General features: G+C 43.0%; 1 protein-coding gene across 1 annotated transcript; it reads right to left on the bottom strand.

Moving 5' to 3' along the window:
• Window positions 1-553: 553 nt before the first annotated feature.
• Window positions 554-1,240, bottom strand: LOC125547600. The gene has a single exon (XM_048711420.1). It carries the CDS (start codon window positions 1,091-1,093, stop codon window positions 596-598), a length of 498 nt encoding a protein of 165 aa, XP_048567377.1. The 5' UTR covers window positions 1,094-1,240; the 3' UTR covers window positions 554-595.
• Between the last annotated feature and the right edge of the window lie 13,685 nt (window positions 1,241-14,925).

Genomic DNA, 14,925 nt, shown 5'->3' with positions numbered 1-14,925 from the left:
CTTGTTCAACATTTTTTTTAAATGCTTGATTAACATCTTTATACACATGATCAACAAAATTCATCGTTTTTTTAAAATAAGTGATCAACATATTTTATATACACGTTCAACATTGTTCGAACACTTATTCAACAATTTTTTTAATACTTGTCCAACATTTTTTAATACCTATTCAACATTCCAAATATACTTGTTCAACATTTTTCAAATATTTTTTCAATATTTTTCAAATGTTTTTTGTAGAGTGTTTCGCGTGTTATATATATATATATATAGAGAGAGAGAGAGAGAGAATATTTTAACATATAAACAAAAGTAAAAAATAAAGCAAAAAAAAGAGCATTCCGCCTGCCGCGCGCGTGGGCCGGTCCATTTTGGTCGACTCGTTGAAGGGCGAGATGGACGCCAGTAAATAGGCACACTGCCAAGGAAAAAAGATACTACATACACCGAGGGTCACAAAACTTACGCCAGAGGGTCAGTTTGGTTCATAAACCTAGTAGAGAATTACATATCTCCGTTGGATTGTCTATGTATAGACTATACACACAGCTGAGAGCATACATTGCGTACAAATGAATAATGAATCAATCAATCAAGAAGCATGGTGCATAACGGATCCCGCCGCCTGACCGAGGAAGTGCAGGACTGCGAAAGCGGAGACCGGCACGCCGGCGAGCAGCATGGCGACTACGGCCGCAGCGACGCCAGGCCTGGTGCCCATGGCCAGCAGCTGCAGCGCTCCGGCGAGCACGGACACGTCGGAGACGTAGGCCGGGTAGTAGCGCTTCTCCCAGTCCGCCCACCCCGGCGGCGCCTCGTAGTTTGTCTCCGCCATCCGCGCCTCCCGGATCCTCCGCCGGAGCACCGCCATGCCCTCGTCCACCAGCGCGCCCCCGTAGTGGTGGTCCTGCCCGAAAGCGGCGCAGCGCCTCGTGCTCTGTCGCAGCGCCAGCAGACCGTGGCACGGCACCGACTGCGGCCTCCTCGGTGGCAGCACCGGACAGCGGCGCGGCGGCGACCCGTAAAGCTGGCGCCCAGGCCCGGAGGATGCCGGCCGCACCGTCGCCGGTAAGGAGAGGGCGGACGACATCGATGGAATCGAATCGGCTGAAGAATGAGCCGAACGTGTGATCTGTCAGACACGAAGATGAGACAGCAAGAAAGCGATGGAGGGAGGAGCAGGAATGAAGCAATGGAGGGAAGTGAATGCTGAATAATGGCGAGAGATGCAGCTCGATCGAGTGGGTGTCGTTGCGTCTTATAGGTAGTGGTAGAGAGAGCTCACGCGGTTTCATGGACGGTCATCCTTGGCGGGTTTTGGCCGGTGATTTGGAATCTCGTTGTTTAATTGTGGTTTGGATCCAGCTGACGATGGATGGAGCGGTAATCACCTAGCTAGCTCGTTAAGCAACAACACGACAACCACGAAGGACCATGGATTCCAACTAACACCTGCCTGCCTACCGCCTCTCAGTTTCATCGATTAAATGATCAATCATCGATGAGTTGAATCGTACTCCTACCAGAGCGCCAGGTAATTAAAAAGAGTATATATGTACCTACATATATACTGTTTTCATATGAGTTGAACTGGTAGTGCCTCGGTAGCCTGGGCGGCGGGTTATTTATTTTAAGGAAAAAAAGTCCAAGCAACATGTTCTCTGGATGGGTATATGTACTTAGTACTAAATTAATTTGTATGATCAACCACCCTTCAAAAAAGAAATTGTATGATCAAAGACTATGGTTTTTCCACAACGAATTTCTGACTTTATTTATAGAGAGTGAGATTGATTCATTTTCTCTTTATTGCCTTCTATTGGAAGGAACGCAGCTGACCAGGCATGCTGAATACACCAACTTTTTTGCATTGAACTGAATTATAAATAGTCAGCGAAGGAAACATGCGCAGATGATCATAATCATCGCATATGTCACCAACGTATAGTGCCGGTCCATCCCAGCACCTTGGGTCGAACTACTCTATCATTTTCCCGTCGTAGTGTATTAGTCTCTTCGTATTTTATGCCAAATTTTAAACATAAATCTAACTAACAAAATGTTAATACATGTCACCAAAAAATATATTGTTGGATTCGTTTTTTAACATAGTTTTCTACAATAATAATTTTGCTATGCATAACTTATATTCTATTAATTAAAATCATGGTTAAAATATGACCCTAAATATGGTTGAGACTAACAAACCGGGATGGATGTACAATAGTACCTCGAATTCAATTAGATCATAGTTCCACCCGCAAAAAAATAATTAGATCATAGTTCATCCAAGTATCCTACTAGTACAGTAGTACCTCGAATTTAATTAAATCATAATTCAACCAAGTATCCTACTAGAAAAGGCTAATTAGTTCATTCATCCATGTGCATTGGTCTCTCTATAACAAAATATTGCAAGAAGTTTTGTTGCCCTATGCAAAATCAAAAACATCTTACATTTTGATACAGAGGGAGAGAGTATAATGCTTCTAGCTACCATAGGATAACACATCAGAGATGTCTATATACACCAACCTGTCTTTGAAGGTAATCCACGGTTTTCCAGTGATCAATGTTGCAGAGGGAAATACCTAATGTGTTCTCTGTTGGAAGGAACATGCTATGCATTCTGGATCGACTACTTGAATTCTTTTTTTCAGCCGAATAAGATATTAATAAACACGTGCATATTAATTAATCGTCGCATACATCACGAGAACATGTGCTGGCCGCGGGTTTATCATTTTTCTTTCTCTGATTATCTGTCACCGCCTCAACGCCTAGCTACCTCGAGGCTCTTTTCTAGGTTATTTAATTGATCCATCCACGAATTAGTCCTAGGCCCAGAAAGAGCTCCAGGAAAGTCTACGGGCAAGCAGAGACGTCCATATCGACCAGCTGCTATCAATCGAATCATCCATTTGCAACTCTCATATCCACTTGAACACCTCTGACGATGATCGATCACATGGTGTGAGTAAGTGCTGTTAGGAATTAATTAATTAGGTTAATTAACTATTAATCACTGCTATGTCGGTGCCACTTTTGACAACTGCCTCTCCTTTTGTAACCGCCTTGTAAACTGGGTATAAATACCCCAATCTTCAATCAATAGAATAACTGTTTAATCCATTCGTTCCTCTCTCTTTTTCTTCTTTACACGTTATCAGCACTTTGTCCTAACCTGGAGCGAGCGATTCGGCCACCCACATCAATCCGTCACCGGCGACGTCCTTGATGCCCGAGAGGCAGCAAGGTTTCTCCGACACGACCGGATGCCCAGCGTTCCTTGACGCATCTCGTTGTCCCCGGCGGCAGCCCACGCCCTCCGGCGCGTGGTGCGAGCACGCCTCACCCTGCAGAGCGGCACGGCGGCGCAGGTCTCCAGACGGCGCGTGGTCGCGTGGCCTCGACCTCCCGCATCAGCCTGAGGCGTTCGCGGCACAGGCGCAGGTGCTGCGAGTCTCTCGATCAGGGAAGAAACCAGATGCAAAGAGAAAGAAAGCACAAAATTCAGAGAAAGGTCAAGAACAGCAGAACGGCAAGCGGATCAGAAGAAAACATACAAGATCCCTGTGACACATCTCGTACAAAACGACAATAATGCAAAGACCAACTCTGCATCATACATCAATCAGGTGATTCAATTCCGATTTCGTTATACTAACCTCTAGTGCATCGTTTTTAATGCCGTCCAAAGCAAACTTCGGCAGCAACCCATGGCCCGGTCGACGTTTACCTCGGCTAGGCTCCTCGCGGAGCGGCGACATCCTTCGGCCCGGCTGCTCCCAGCGCTGCACCCCGAGGCGGCCGTGGACCACGGCCCCGGCGTGGCGGAGGATGCACTCCGGGCCTGCATTTTTTTCGATGAGGCGGCCAGGCGCGTAACGCACAACGGCGGTAGCGGCCAACGGCCGGTGCCCGGCATGGCAAAGCCTGGCAGCAAACACGGTGTCTCGCGGCTCCGCGGCGGCGGCCATCGGCCGGCGTGCGGCAGCGCGGTCCTCAGCCCGGGCAGAGGCAGCCCACGAGGCGCAAAACGCGGCGGCGCAACCATCAGTCTGCCCGCACTGCACAGCGGCAGCAGTTACCATGGCCACGACGCTCGCATGGGATAAGAAATTGGGGATCTTATCTTCTTTGGAATTTATTCAATTCAACCCTGTACTTAGAGATAATCATATCTTGCCCCTGCAGTTTCAGATCCAGTAAGACTTAACTGGGATTTACTAAACCGCATGTTTTAGTACCCAGATTTCTGAAATTGTCATTCAGTCTCTAACACTTGCGGTTGCAGTTTTAAGTCTACAGACTTTGTTTGGTCTGCATTTTAATCTATGTACTTGCTGTAAAGCATATTAAAAAAGTTGTAATGTGTTCAATCTTCTTGCCTCATGCAATTAAGTCTACAGACTTTGTTTGGTCAGCATTTTAATCTATGTACTTGCTGTAAAGCATATTAAAAAAGTTGTAATGTGTTCAATCTTCTTGCCTCATGCAATCTCTATAACATGTAACTATGTACAACAACTCTATTTTGGCAATTGAAATATATTTTTCTTGCAAATGTTGATGTAAACTCATACTACAAAATTATAGTATGAGACTATCTTCAAATTTTATTTGTGAACCACAAGGTATTGGTGACATCTACTGCATCATTTGCAGATTATCCATCACTATTGTGAGGTCTACATCTTGTCACTTTAACAAGATGACTACCTTCAAAGTGCTATTCCAAATATTAATATTAGATGTGACTACCTCAAGATATCATAAGGTAATACTGGCATCTACTGCAAATTTTGCAGACTATCCACTATTACTGTAAGGTCTACATCGTGTCACTTTGATAGATGATTACCTTCAAAGTGATTTCATATATTTAGCATAACATAAGGTAATAGAATTATGAACATCTACTGACAAAAGTCAGACTATGCTTTCTATTACTGCGAGATCTACACCACATCCGGTGACTATCTTCAAAGTGTTATCCTATATAAATTGAGGTCTACACATATGAGTATATAGCATCAGCTATCGTAAAAATTTGCTCCTCTGAAGCAATTGTTGTTGTTCACTAAAAAGAAGATATTTACTCTCATAGTAAAAGGTATTCATGCATGAACACTACATGCTGAAATAACATATATTTTTCATGAATATTAGTTAATTAAGCCTCACTTTGCTTGAAAAAGTCATAGAATATTACTCAAGTATTGTCATATCCTGGTAATTACCTTCTATTACATAGTAAAATACATGGCAATGGAGCGTATGTCACTATTTATAATTATGGTGTCGTCCATCCATCAAGATGGATCCCATAATTTATGGTACCGATTGAGTGTCTCAACATTTTCGCAATGTCCACATCACATTGTGGTTATACTTTCATAGTGACTAAACTAATGTTAAACATGCAACGTCTATGTTTCTGGCGGTGACTCTAAAGTTGCAACGCTCATATGCATTTTATGTGTCACCAACTTCACTTACTTCTCAAACTAAGTACATAATGGATGAATATTTATTCATCTCGAATGTTTCACTTAAGAGAAACATGCTGCCATGAGCACATCGCGAATGATCACCCATTCGTTTTTCAAGACCTCAAGTCTATCTCAGCTCACAATTCTGTCATTTAATCAACTTCAAGTTGAGATCCCATGATCAAATATTTTCATATGTAATCCGGTTGAAAACCACTTAATACCCTTTACATCCTCATATGATGGTATTATCATTTTTCCATGATGGAGAAACATGGAATTTCTTAAAATCATCAGATTCACCCAACGGGTTCTAACCCATTATTTGTAATTCTTGCTAGTATGAGGACTTCAAAGACAACCGAAGACGGAATTACCTCTTAATAGGGAATAAATCATTTTCAAACGATCACAAAGACAACTCTCAAGTTTGTCAAATGTGTGGTTATACAAACATCGCACCTATGATTACCAAACCCTCAAAGCTATGGTCAAACCACACTGCAAATTTATTGAAAAGGAAAATAAGTTCATTGGATTGTTCTCAAATCTTCATCAGAAGGAGAGAAAATCTAGTGCAATAAAAGGATGGTAAATTCCTTTGCAATGATGATATGTTTGTGTAATGAAATTTTCAATAATACTGGAGACCTCATGTAATCTCTTAATTATCCCAAAATTTTATTAGCCTATACTTGTTGTACTACAAGTAGTGCGATGTTCAATATCTTATTTCTCAGACATGATATTCGATAAATTTTGAATGTATGAATCAAGTAATACTCAATATTGTTGCGTACACAATAATTTTCTAGATCTTAATATATTAAATATTTGGCTTGGTAGCCTTAACAATCCTGGTTTGGGGATGATTAGAAAATTATTGACAATTCTGTTGGTCACAACTTATCAAGTTACAAATTTTCCCAAATCATCAGATTTTATGTGCACCGCATGTGCCATAGGGGAAATAAGTTTTAAGGCACTCTCACCTTAAAATTCTAAGCAAGACACTTATTCTTCCTTGAACACATTCAAAAGATATGTCTGGATTGCTTAACCATTATCTGGGGTAATTTAGATACTTCATGATACTCATATACACATTCATAAAATGTTTTTAAGTGTGTCTCTTATCACACACAAGCATGCATGATCTTACTAAATAAATTACTCAACTTATCAAAGTAGGAGCAAATTCTCCTGAAAACATGATCTATAAACCCATTCGAATGAACAGTGTTGTTGAACTAATTAGATGAGAATTTTTTTGTATTAGGTACTTTATGTGCATACCCAGAATGGTTTAGCTAAATTTCTTATCAAAGAGAGTTAAATGAATTACATGACCACTTTTAAAGAATTGTAAATTTACCAGCCTCTTGCTGGACACATACGGCCTTATACACCGTAAGTATGATCTAACTCATACCAACTGCATATCATACTATTTTCCCCTTGTAGTAACTACGTGGAAATCAACAAAGTATTTCCCATCTGCGATAATTCGGTTACATACCAATATCACCACTCCAGCGTACATCAATGGACACTCACAGAAAATTAGGGATCTTGTGAGGAATAACAATTTATCCGTCAATCAAAATTATTCATAGCCTGTATGTTGATTGCATCAGCAATAAGGATATTTTCCGGCATTAGGGGGAGATAAGTACCATAAAGAATGCCGAGAAATAAATTAGAAATGTTATTGACATTCAATCCTTATATCCACGTACTCAAAGAATCTAAACTAGAAGTTTAGAGAATCATATATTTGCAACACATTGCAAATTTGCCACATACATTTACTGATGACAAGGTGTCACTAAATTCTATATTCCTGCAGTAAAGTGTCAGAAAGAGTGGAGGTACCTGATAAACCACTCTTCTCCCCAAATGAGAGCAAGGGAGGAGAAAATCTGACAAAACGAGATATAACTTCTCATATGCTTCCGCGGAAATAGAGGAAATCAAATCCTCAACCAGTAAATGTAATTCAACATCAAGTTGAGAGACACCTCACTAGATGCTCATCATCCAAAGCCCGGCATAAATGTGCACAAATGTTTTGGTGCCGGGACATCGAGACACCTTGACTCCATTTGCTGTAGGAAATCACATGGAGTTAAAAAGGAATGAATATACTCCACAAACTTCAATGATTCCATTAGAATCATATGAATTAAAGACTACATTTGTCGACATATATTTCTTCTCAAATTGCTAAAACCTTTTGGGCCTTGAACCAAAATCCATGGTAGAGTGCCTCTTGCACTCATATTGGTTCACATAAAAGGAAGCAAGTAACGAAGAATAGCACTCGCTCTGCAAACGAGTGGTATTACCGCAGTAATACCTACTTCTCATAAGTATATTCCATATGAAATACTAAAAACTTCTCATTCATGAACAAAGTCAATGAGGTGGTGAGAAAGCGAGGCTTGTAGCAAAAGAGTTCACGCAAAGACCCGACATCGATTATGATGTAACATACCCGCTTGGTATGAGTGGAATTATGTTTCGATACTAAATACCATTGGCAATAAAATAATAAAATTATCCATGCAGTTGATGGATGAAGTGGCTACATACTCATATGAGTCACTTGTTTCGGAAATCTATACTGAAGTCCCTGAAGGGCTTATACTTCCGAATTCAAAAGCAAATCGCAACAAATTTTGTGTAAAACTTCATAAGTCACTCTATGACTTGAAATCGGAAATCGTATGGTACTACCGACTAAATGAGTTCCTTCTTCAAAAAGGTTACTCGAATAATGATGATTATTTACATGTTTAGTAAAAGAATCAATTTGATTTTCTTTCATCACCTCAGTGTATATTGATGACCTCATCATTAATATCTATACAAGACCTAAACATACACAAAATCATCTCAAGACGGAAAATTTGGATTGAACCAAATTTAGCTTAAGTTTACAACTTGAGCATTCTCTCAAGAACTATCAGTCTACATATATCCAATACATATATGAGAATTCAATGTGGATATACTGTGCCAACAATAAGTCATGTATGGTCATACTAATAGGATACAAATCCATTCATACCTAGGGGTGATAATTAAGTGATATCAACACCTGAATTTCTATCTTACTAATAACAAAGCACTCATATAATTGCAAACCATGTCAAGCCTGACACTATGCTTGCTATCTTTGTTTAGAGTGCAACCCCCAACAAAGGTATATGGTCGATATAAGAATTATCAACTTATATCTCAAGCTCACAATAAATCGTTGGACAATTCCATCAAGAAAATCAAGATATGACCATGATATATGAAATGATATTGGCTCTTTATTTGATCCCAACAATGCCACATTAATGACTGAATTCATTGGAATAGTCTTCTTATGAAAGTCATCAAAATGGACTTTAACAGCTACTTCCACTTATAATTCTCACATAATTTCTTTATCTACAAGCATTGCAAAATATGCATGGCTCGGCAGAATGATAAACCACACTCAAAACCATGTGGTTGAGATTCATCAGAATAACATAACTTGATTTATCAAGATGCTACCACTTGTATTACTCAATACATACAGGTTATATGAAGAGCAATATCACAAAGCACATTGCTCGAGATCACTTATCCTCATGAATTTTAGAAAAGTGATGAAACAATTTGCAAACAGAAAATTGGAAAAACCGACATATTATTCATAATGTCATGATCATGTCAATGTAATTGATATGAGACATCCTCCAGATTTACAAAGTCCAGGGGGAGTAATCTCCCAAAGTATACCTGTTAACAACCATCAGATTACATATATTGTACTCTTTTTCCCTTCATGAGTTTTTCCCTAATGGTTTCTCATAAAAGGTTTTTAACGAGACAATATAGAAACAAGTGTTCATATATGTCATATCATTTTCTCCTTATATTTTTTCCATTGGGTTTTAAAGGAGTTTTCAATGGCATATATAATCGCACTCTTTTCCCTTATGAGTTTTCTCTCAAAGTTTCTCATAACGGTTTTTAATGAGGCAATATCTTTTAAGATAATATGCAATACTTTCAAGTTTTCCCCATTGAGGTTTTTAAAGGAAAATATACAAAGCATATTTATTGTTCTCTAAACTCACCAATGATTTTTCTCCTTCTTCAAAGGTTTTTCTCGTATGAGTTATCAAGAGACAATAATCATTATATGTTGCATCATTTTCTCCTTATTATTTTTCTCACTGGGTTTAAAGGAGTTTTAGCAACATATCTACACTATTCTCCTCATATTTTTCCCACAGGGTTTTTGGAGGAGACTTCCAAGATGAAGATGATGAACGTTCAAGGCAAATACATACTAGGAGGAGACTATCAAGATGATGTATATTCACAAAGACAAGCATTGATTAGGGGGAGTGTTAGGAATTAATTAATTAGGTTAATTAACTATTAATCACTGCTATGTCGGTGCCACTTTTGGCAACTGCCTCCTTTTGTAACCGCCTTGTAAACTGGGTATAAATACCCCAATCTTCAATCAATAGAATAACTATTCAATCCATTCGTTCCTCTCTCTTTTTTTCTTCTTTACAAGTGCGACGCGTTGTATGAGTAATTCACGCGCCATTTAGCCAGACGGTGTCCACCCAATGTTACCTATAGAGAAAAATTCACTACAGGCCCTAGTACTTGCGCCGGCGTTAGCTTTAGTCCCTATGATTACAAATACCTAAAATACAGTCATCAAAGTTGCTCTAGAGGGTCATCTACGGTTCATTATATGGTTTGCTATACGTATTGGCTGACCTGGCCCGAGTCAACAGCCGCCAACTGTGCGCTGACTGCCACATGTGCTAGGTTGGCTTGAATACGCGCTCGCAAGGTTTTTTTTTTTGCAAAGTTGCGTGCGTCACTCATCAACATCACCGTCAAGATCGACCCCACCGCCGAGAGCAGACCAGCGACCTGCAAGGACAGGATGTCGTTGGCGTACACTACTTACAATTACAAGGAGCAGTCGCTGTGCAAGACGTACTAGACGGCGGCGGTGTGCACGAGACGGCGGCAGGGAGCACCCGTGGTAAGAAGCGGCAGCAGCAGCAACGGACGGCGGGCTCCAGGCTCCCTGCAGTGCTCCGAGTCCTTCAAGAGGGTCGCGCCGTCGCTGTTGCCTTGCTCCAAGCATCTCGACGCCGTAAAGCTTAGGACCCACGCAGATGTCGTCGGCGACCAGAAGGAGACGGAGTATTCCGACTCCGAATACGACGACGAGAAGCAGCAGAGCCGTTTTGAAGCACTCCTGTCCACGGCCAGAGCAGGTTCTCCTGCGTGCAAGGCTCGCCCAAGAACGCAATGGCCATCGTCCGGGAGCTCCTGCTCCTCATGGAGATGGAGACAGCGTACACGCCTGCGCTGCGCACCCAGTTGTTCGCAAGTCTGAGGACCTCATCAATGACGCCAACGATCTTGCCGGCCACGACGGCGACGACGACTACTACTATCGCACGAGCCCTAAGAACATCCACGAGGAAGACGGGACCACGGCCGCCGGAAGCCCCTCCACGAGCGCCGCCTACTGGGCGACGCACCGAGCTGAGCTGGCCAGGGTGTCCGAGCTAGTCTCCTCAGAGGTGCCGAGGTCGAGACTGGACGCCGCTAGCGTGCAGGCGGAGCGACGGGACATCAGCGCCGACATAGAGACCGCCTTGCTCGATGCTTTGGTGCTGGAGTTCGTCATGGATCTCGGTGGCTGCTAATCGATGGCGCCCAATCCGCCATTGTAGCGTGTAGGTGCAGGACAAAGAACAGAGCGGTGACCTCTGCCTTGCTCTGTTTTTGTTGAGTAGTTGCTCATAGGTCGGGACCTAGTGCTCAGTGCCAAGTGGAGGCCTGTATCGCCCTCCCAAACGTCGGTTCCCTGCCCCATGCTACCACCTCGCTCGATGCCATGCGCCATGACCACCTTCCTGCCCCACGCCGCCGGCAGCGAGCACGAACGCTGCTACCTCCACATGTCGTTCCGCCGCCACACACAGCTTCGGCGAGCCCCACTCCTCCGCTCTTCCCAGCTCCCCACTCACCTCCGTCGCCTCCCCACAGTAGCGCTGCACGGTTTGGCTGTCGGAGGCGGTGACCCGAGCACTGCGTTGTAGCAAGGCAGAAGGAGGAAGAAAATCTTGATGTGGCATTGTCCAATGGCTTCTTGATGACACGCGGTTTCATAGGAGGTGACGTCGGCCTCGGGGCGCGTCGGACGGCGATCAGTTTGGCCGGGAGGCCGACGGACAGAGGTGACGAAGACGGCAAGGGCGTCGGCGTTATAGGTCGTCTTGCTCTAATTAAAACATCAGAGGAAGAAACGGGGACCCTGGCAAAGCTCTTTGACATGGTGGTGCACCATGGGATGATCTCCGGCCACGCTACGCAGGGCGACGTCCATGGCACGAGCTTGGCCACTGGACAGAAGGGGGGAAAGAGCATGTCAGTGGTCAACGCTGCCACTTTAAAATGCGGCGACACGTGTGTACTTGCCGGCGAGGGATCGGCCTCGCGCTGGAGAAGCGGAGGCTGGTGCGGCCCTGGTGGCTTTGGCGGTCATGGCCGAGGCGAGCGGGCGCCTCGAGCGGAGCTCGGCCAGGAGGAGGAGAGGGTGGAGGGGAAAAGGAGGACGGTGCAGGTGGCGAGGCTCACCCGACCGGCGGCGGGAACCGCCGGGCGCGTCGTGAGGATCGCGTGCGAGCGTCTTTCGCGGGGACCGCTCGGGCTGCTGGGGCTGTGCGTTATGAGGACGAGACAGGGGTGGATCGGTCGGACCAGGGGGTGCGCTCGGTCCGACCAAGGGGGCAGATCTTTAAATAACTGGCAACTTTGCAAAAAGACCCTTGCGTGCGCGCGTATTCAAGCCAACTTAGCACATGTGGCAGTCAGTCACAGTTGGCGTCTGTTGACTCGGGCCAGGTCAGCGAATACGTATAGCAAACCATATAATGCCAGGCACAGAAAATCAACCAGATTGTGTCAAGATTCGTGCATATAGTACTGGACGGTGATGGATGCGTGTGGTCGAGATGGTCAACGCCCACACGTGTGGGCGTTAACATTTCCGAATAACTTTGATAACTGTATTTCGGGTATTTATAATCACAAGGACTAAAGCTAACGCCAACGCAAGTTACATGCCCTGTAGTGAATTTTTCTTATATATACCACAAGTATGTGGTATATGTATAGACGGTTTAAGGGGAAAACTTCCATTCACGGGATTCCTGAAACACGGGAGAAATGACACTTAATAGAGATGGGAATAGAAATTTTGATTTGCAGAGGAGATCCTCTGTAAATCCTATAACAAGGGAAGTGGCCTCAACTTCAATCACAAGTTCAACCTCAAGTTGAAGAAAGCCCAGCACACATGGAACATTGAAGTTGATGTCCATGACGTTGCTTCAAAAGCTGACTTCCACCAGAATATTCGCCACACACACCGTGGTGGCAGGAGAGATCACATACGCCATAGTGTTGTGCCGAGGCAACACGAACAGTTCCAGCTCACAGCACATGCGTCAATGAAGCTCTCCAAGAGGCATAGTTGTCTGTGGGCACATAAGTAAGTGATCATCATTGACATGGTGTGCAATCTTAAACTTTATGTCAAGGTAATTAATCGGGCATCTCATGTGCATAAGATATTAGCGGAATAGGATGGTAATGTTATCGTGCGGTGCACTTATTACTTGTTCAACAAACATGCCCTCAATATGTCCGAGAGTTCGCCACTGCAGTTGAGGAGATTGAGGATCATACCAACTGTCTACACGGCCTACGGTCTGACGCACTGCATACCAGGGTTGACACATGCAAATTGTACCTATTGTCTCGAGGACTTGAGTTCTATCAGCAGTTTCACTAGATGACCAAGTGTGATGCTTGCAACGCCGTGATGCTGCTACAACTTGCACTTGCACAAGTTTTTTCCAGTGAGTCAATGTAGCAACTGCCCACATTCACGGCCAACACACTCAAAGGTAAGCGCCCCCAATCGAGTTTCCGAAAAAAAAAATCTATAATACTAAATGCGTGCATGTTTTGATGTTGGCCTCTCCTTGTTGTTGCTCAACCATGGCCTCAAAAATATGTTTGCTAAGATTTTAATTATGATCAGTAAAATGTAGATGTGATTTTTTTACAAACACGTGCATCTAATAACATGAAATGCTCCTCCTCTAGGATCCGCTGCTCTGGCAGCCTCACACACCACGAACCAAGAAATAAGTAAATATAATGGAAGAGGTACGTAGCAGTGAGAAATCCATTGTCCGCCAGTGCTTCTAGATTGGTGCGGGTGGACCCGATGCAATTTCATTTCCACCTCTGTTTCTAGAATACAAAATCTATACAAACAGGAATGCGAGATGGATCCCCGCGAGAGAGAAATATCCACCCATCCACGGTGTTGTCCCTCTTCCACATCCAGCTCTCTTTCGTGGAGAGACACACTAGATCCGCATGGACGATTACTCCGGCGCAGACCACGACGCCGAGCACTATCATTGACTCCTCCCCGGGATCTCTAGAACTCTCCGGTGAAGGAAAATTGACATGCACCGCCACCCCCAATCATATCCAGATAGTACGGAATTGTTCAAAAATTATAAGCCCTTTTCATCAATTTTCTATCTGTCATGTAAAATATACATAACCATTGTGGTTTGGGACATTTGTGGATTACGGTTTGTGGAATTTATTAAATGGTATGTGAAATTTATATTCGTGAAGATGATTTTGATTAAACTCATTTTGGTGATGTGTGCGACATATATGCACAATATATGTGAAACTCATTTGAGTGGTGTGTTGTTTGTGAAATTTGTGACTTGTGAATGCGTGATTCGGTGGAATCTGTGAAATTGATGAAAAATAACATAAAGTGATGCTTATGACATGTGGAATATGTGATTACAATTTGTGAAACTGAATGTGGTGGAATTTGTTTTGCAGTGTGTGAAAATGTTATGTCAATCTATGGAATTGGTTATTACAATTGGTGAAATCGGTATTTCAATCTATGAAATAGCTGAAATAACCTATTGCAATTTGTGAAGTTGGTATTTCAATCTATGAAATAGTTGAAATTACCAGTTTTGAAATCGTTTTTATTTTGGAATCTGTGAAATAATTTGAATTTGTGATCGTTCAAGCCGGACCTAACTTGGACATCCGGCTAAATTACCGCCAGCCCTCCTCATGCCGGCTCATAGCGCATTAGGTTTCCCATGAGTTGCACGTACAAGCAGAGTGACGCGGGTCTGGTTCGTCTTCTAAATTCTAATAGGTTATTGATCTTCAACCCCAAAATGACACAAGGCAATCTTTTTTTTTGAAGGGTACACAAGGCAATCTTATGATGTAATGTAACAGGTGTCGTTATCACATTCCACAAAGCATTTGA

The sequence above is a fragment of the Triticum urartu genome, chromosome 3 (assembly GCF_003073215.2).
Source record: "Triticum urartu cultivar G1812 chromosome 3, Tu2.1, whole genome shotgun sequence".
Classification (NCBI taxonomy): domain Eukaryota; kingdom Viridiplantae; phylum Streptophyta; class Magnoliopsida; order Poales; family Poaceae; genus Triticum; species Triticum urartu.
This window is presented reverse-complemented; position numbering and strand designations above follow the sequence as displayed.

Coding starts and splice junctions, on each gene's coding strand:
- LOC125547600 (XM_048711420.1), bottom strand. CDS start 1,093: ATGTCGTCCGCCCTCTCCTTACCGGCGACGGTGCGGCCGGCATCCTCC.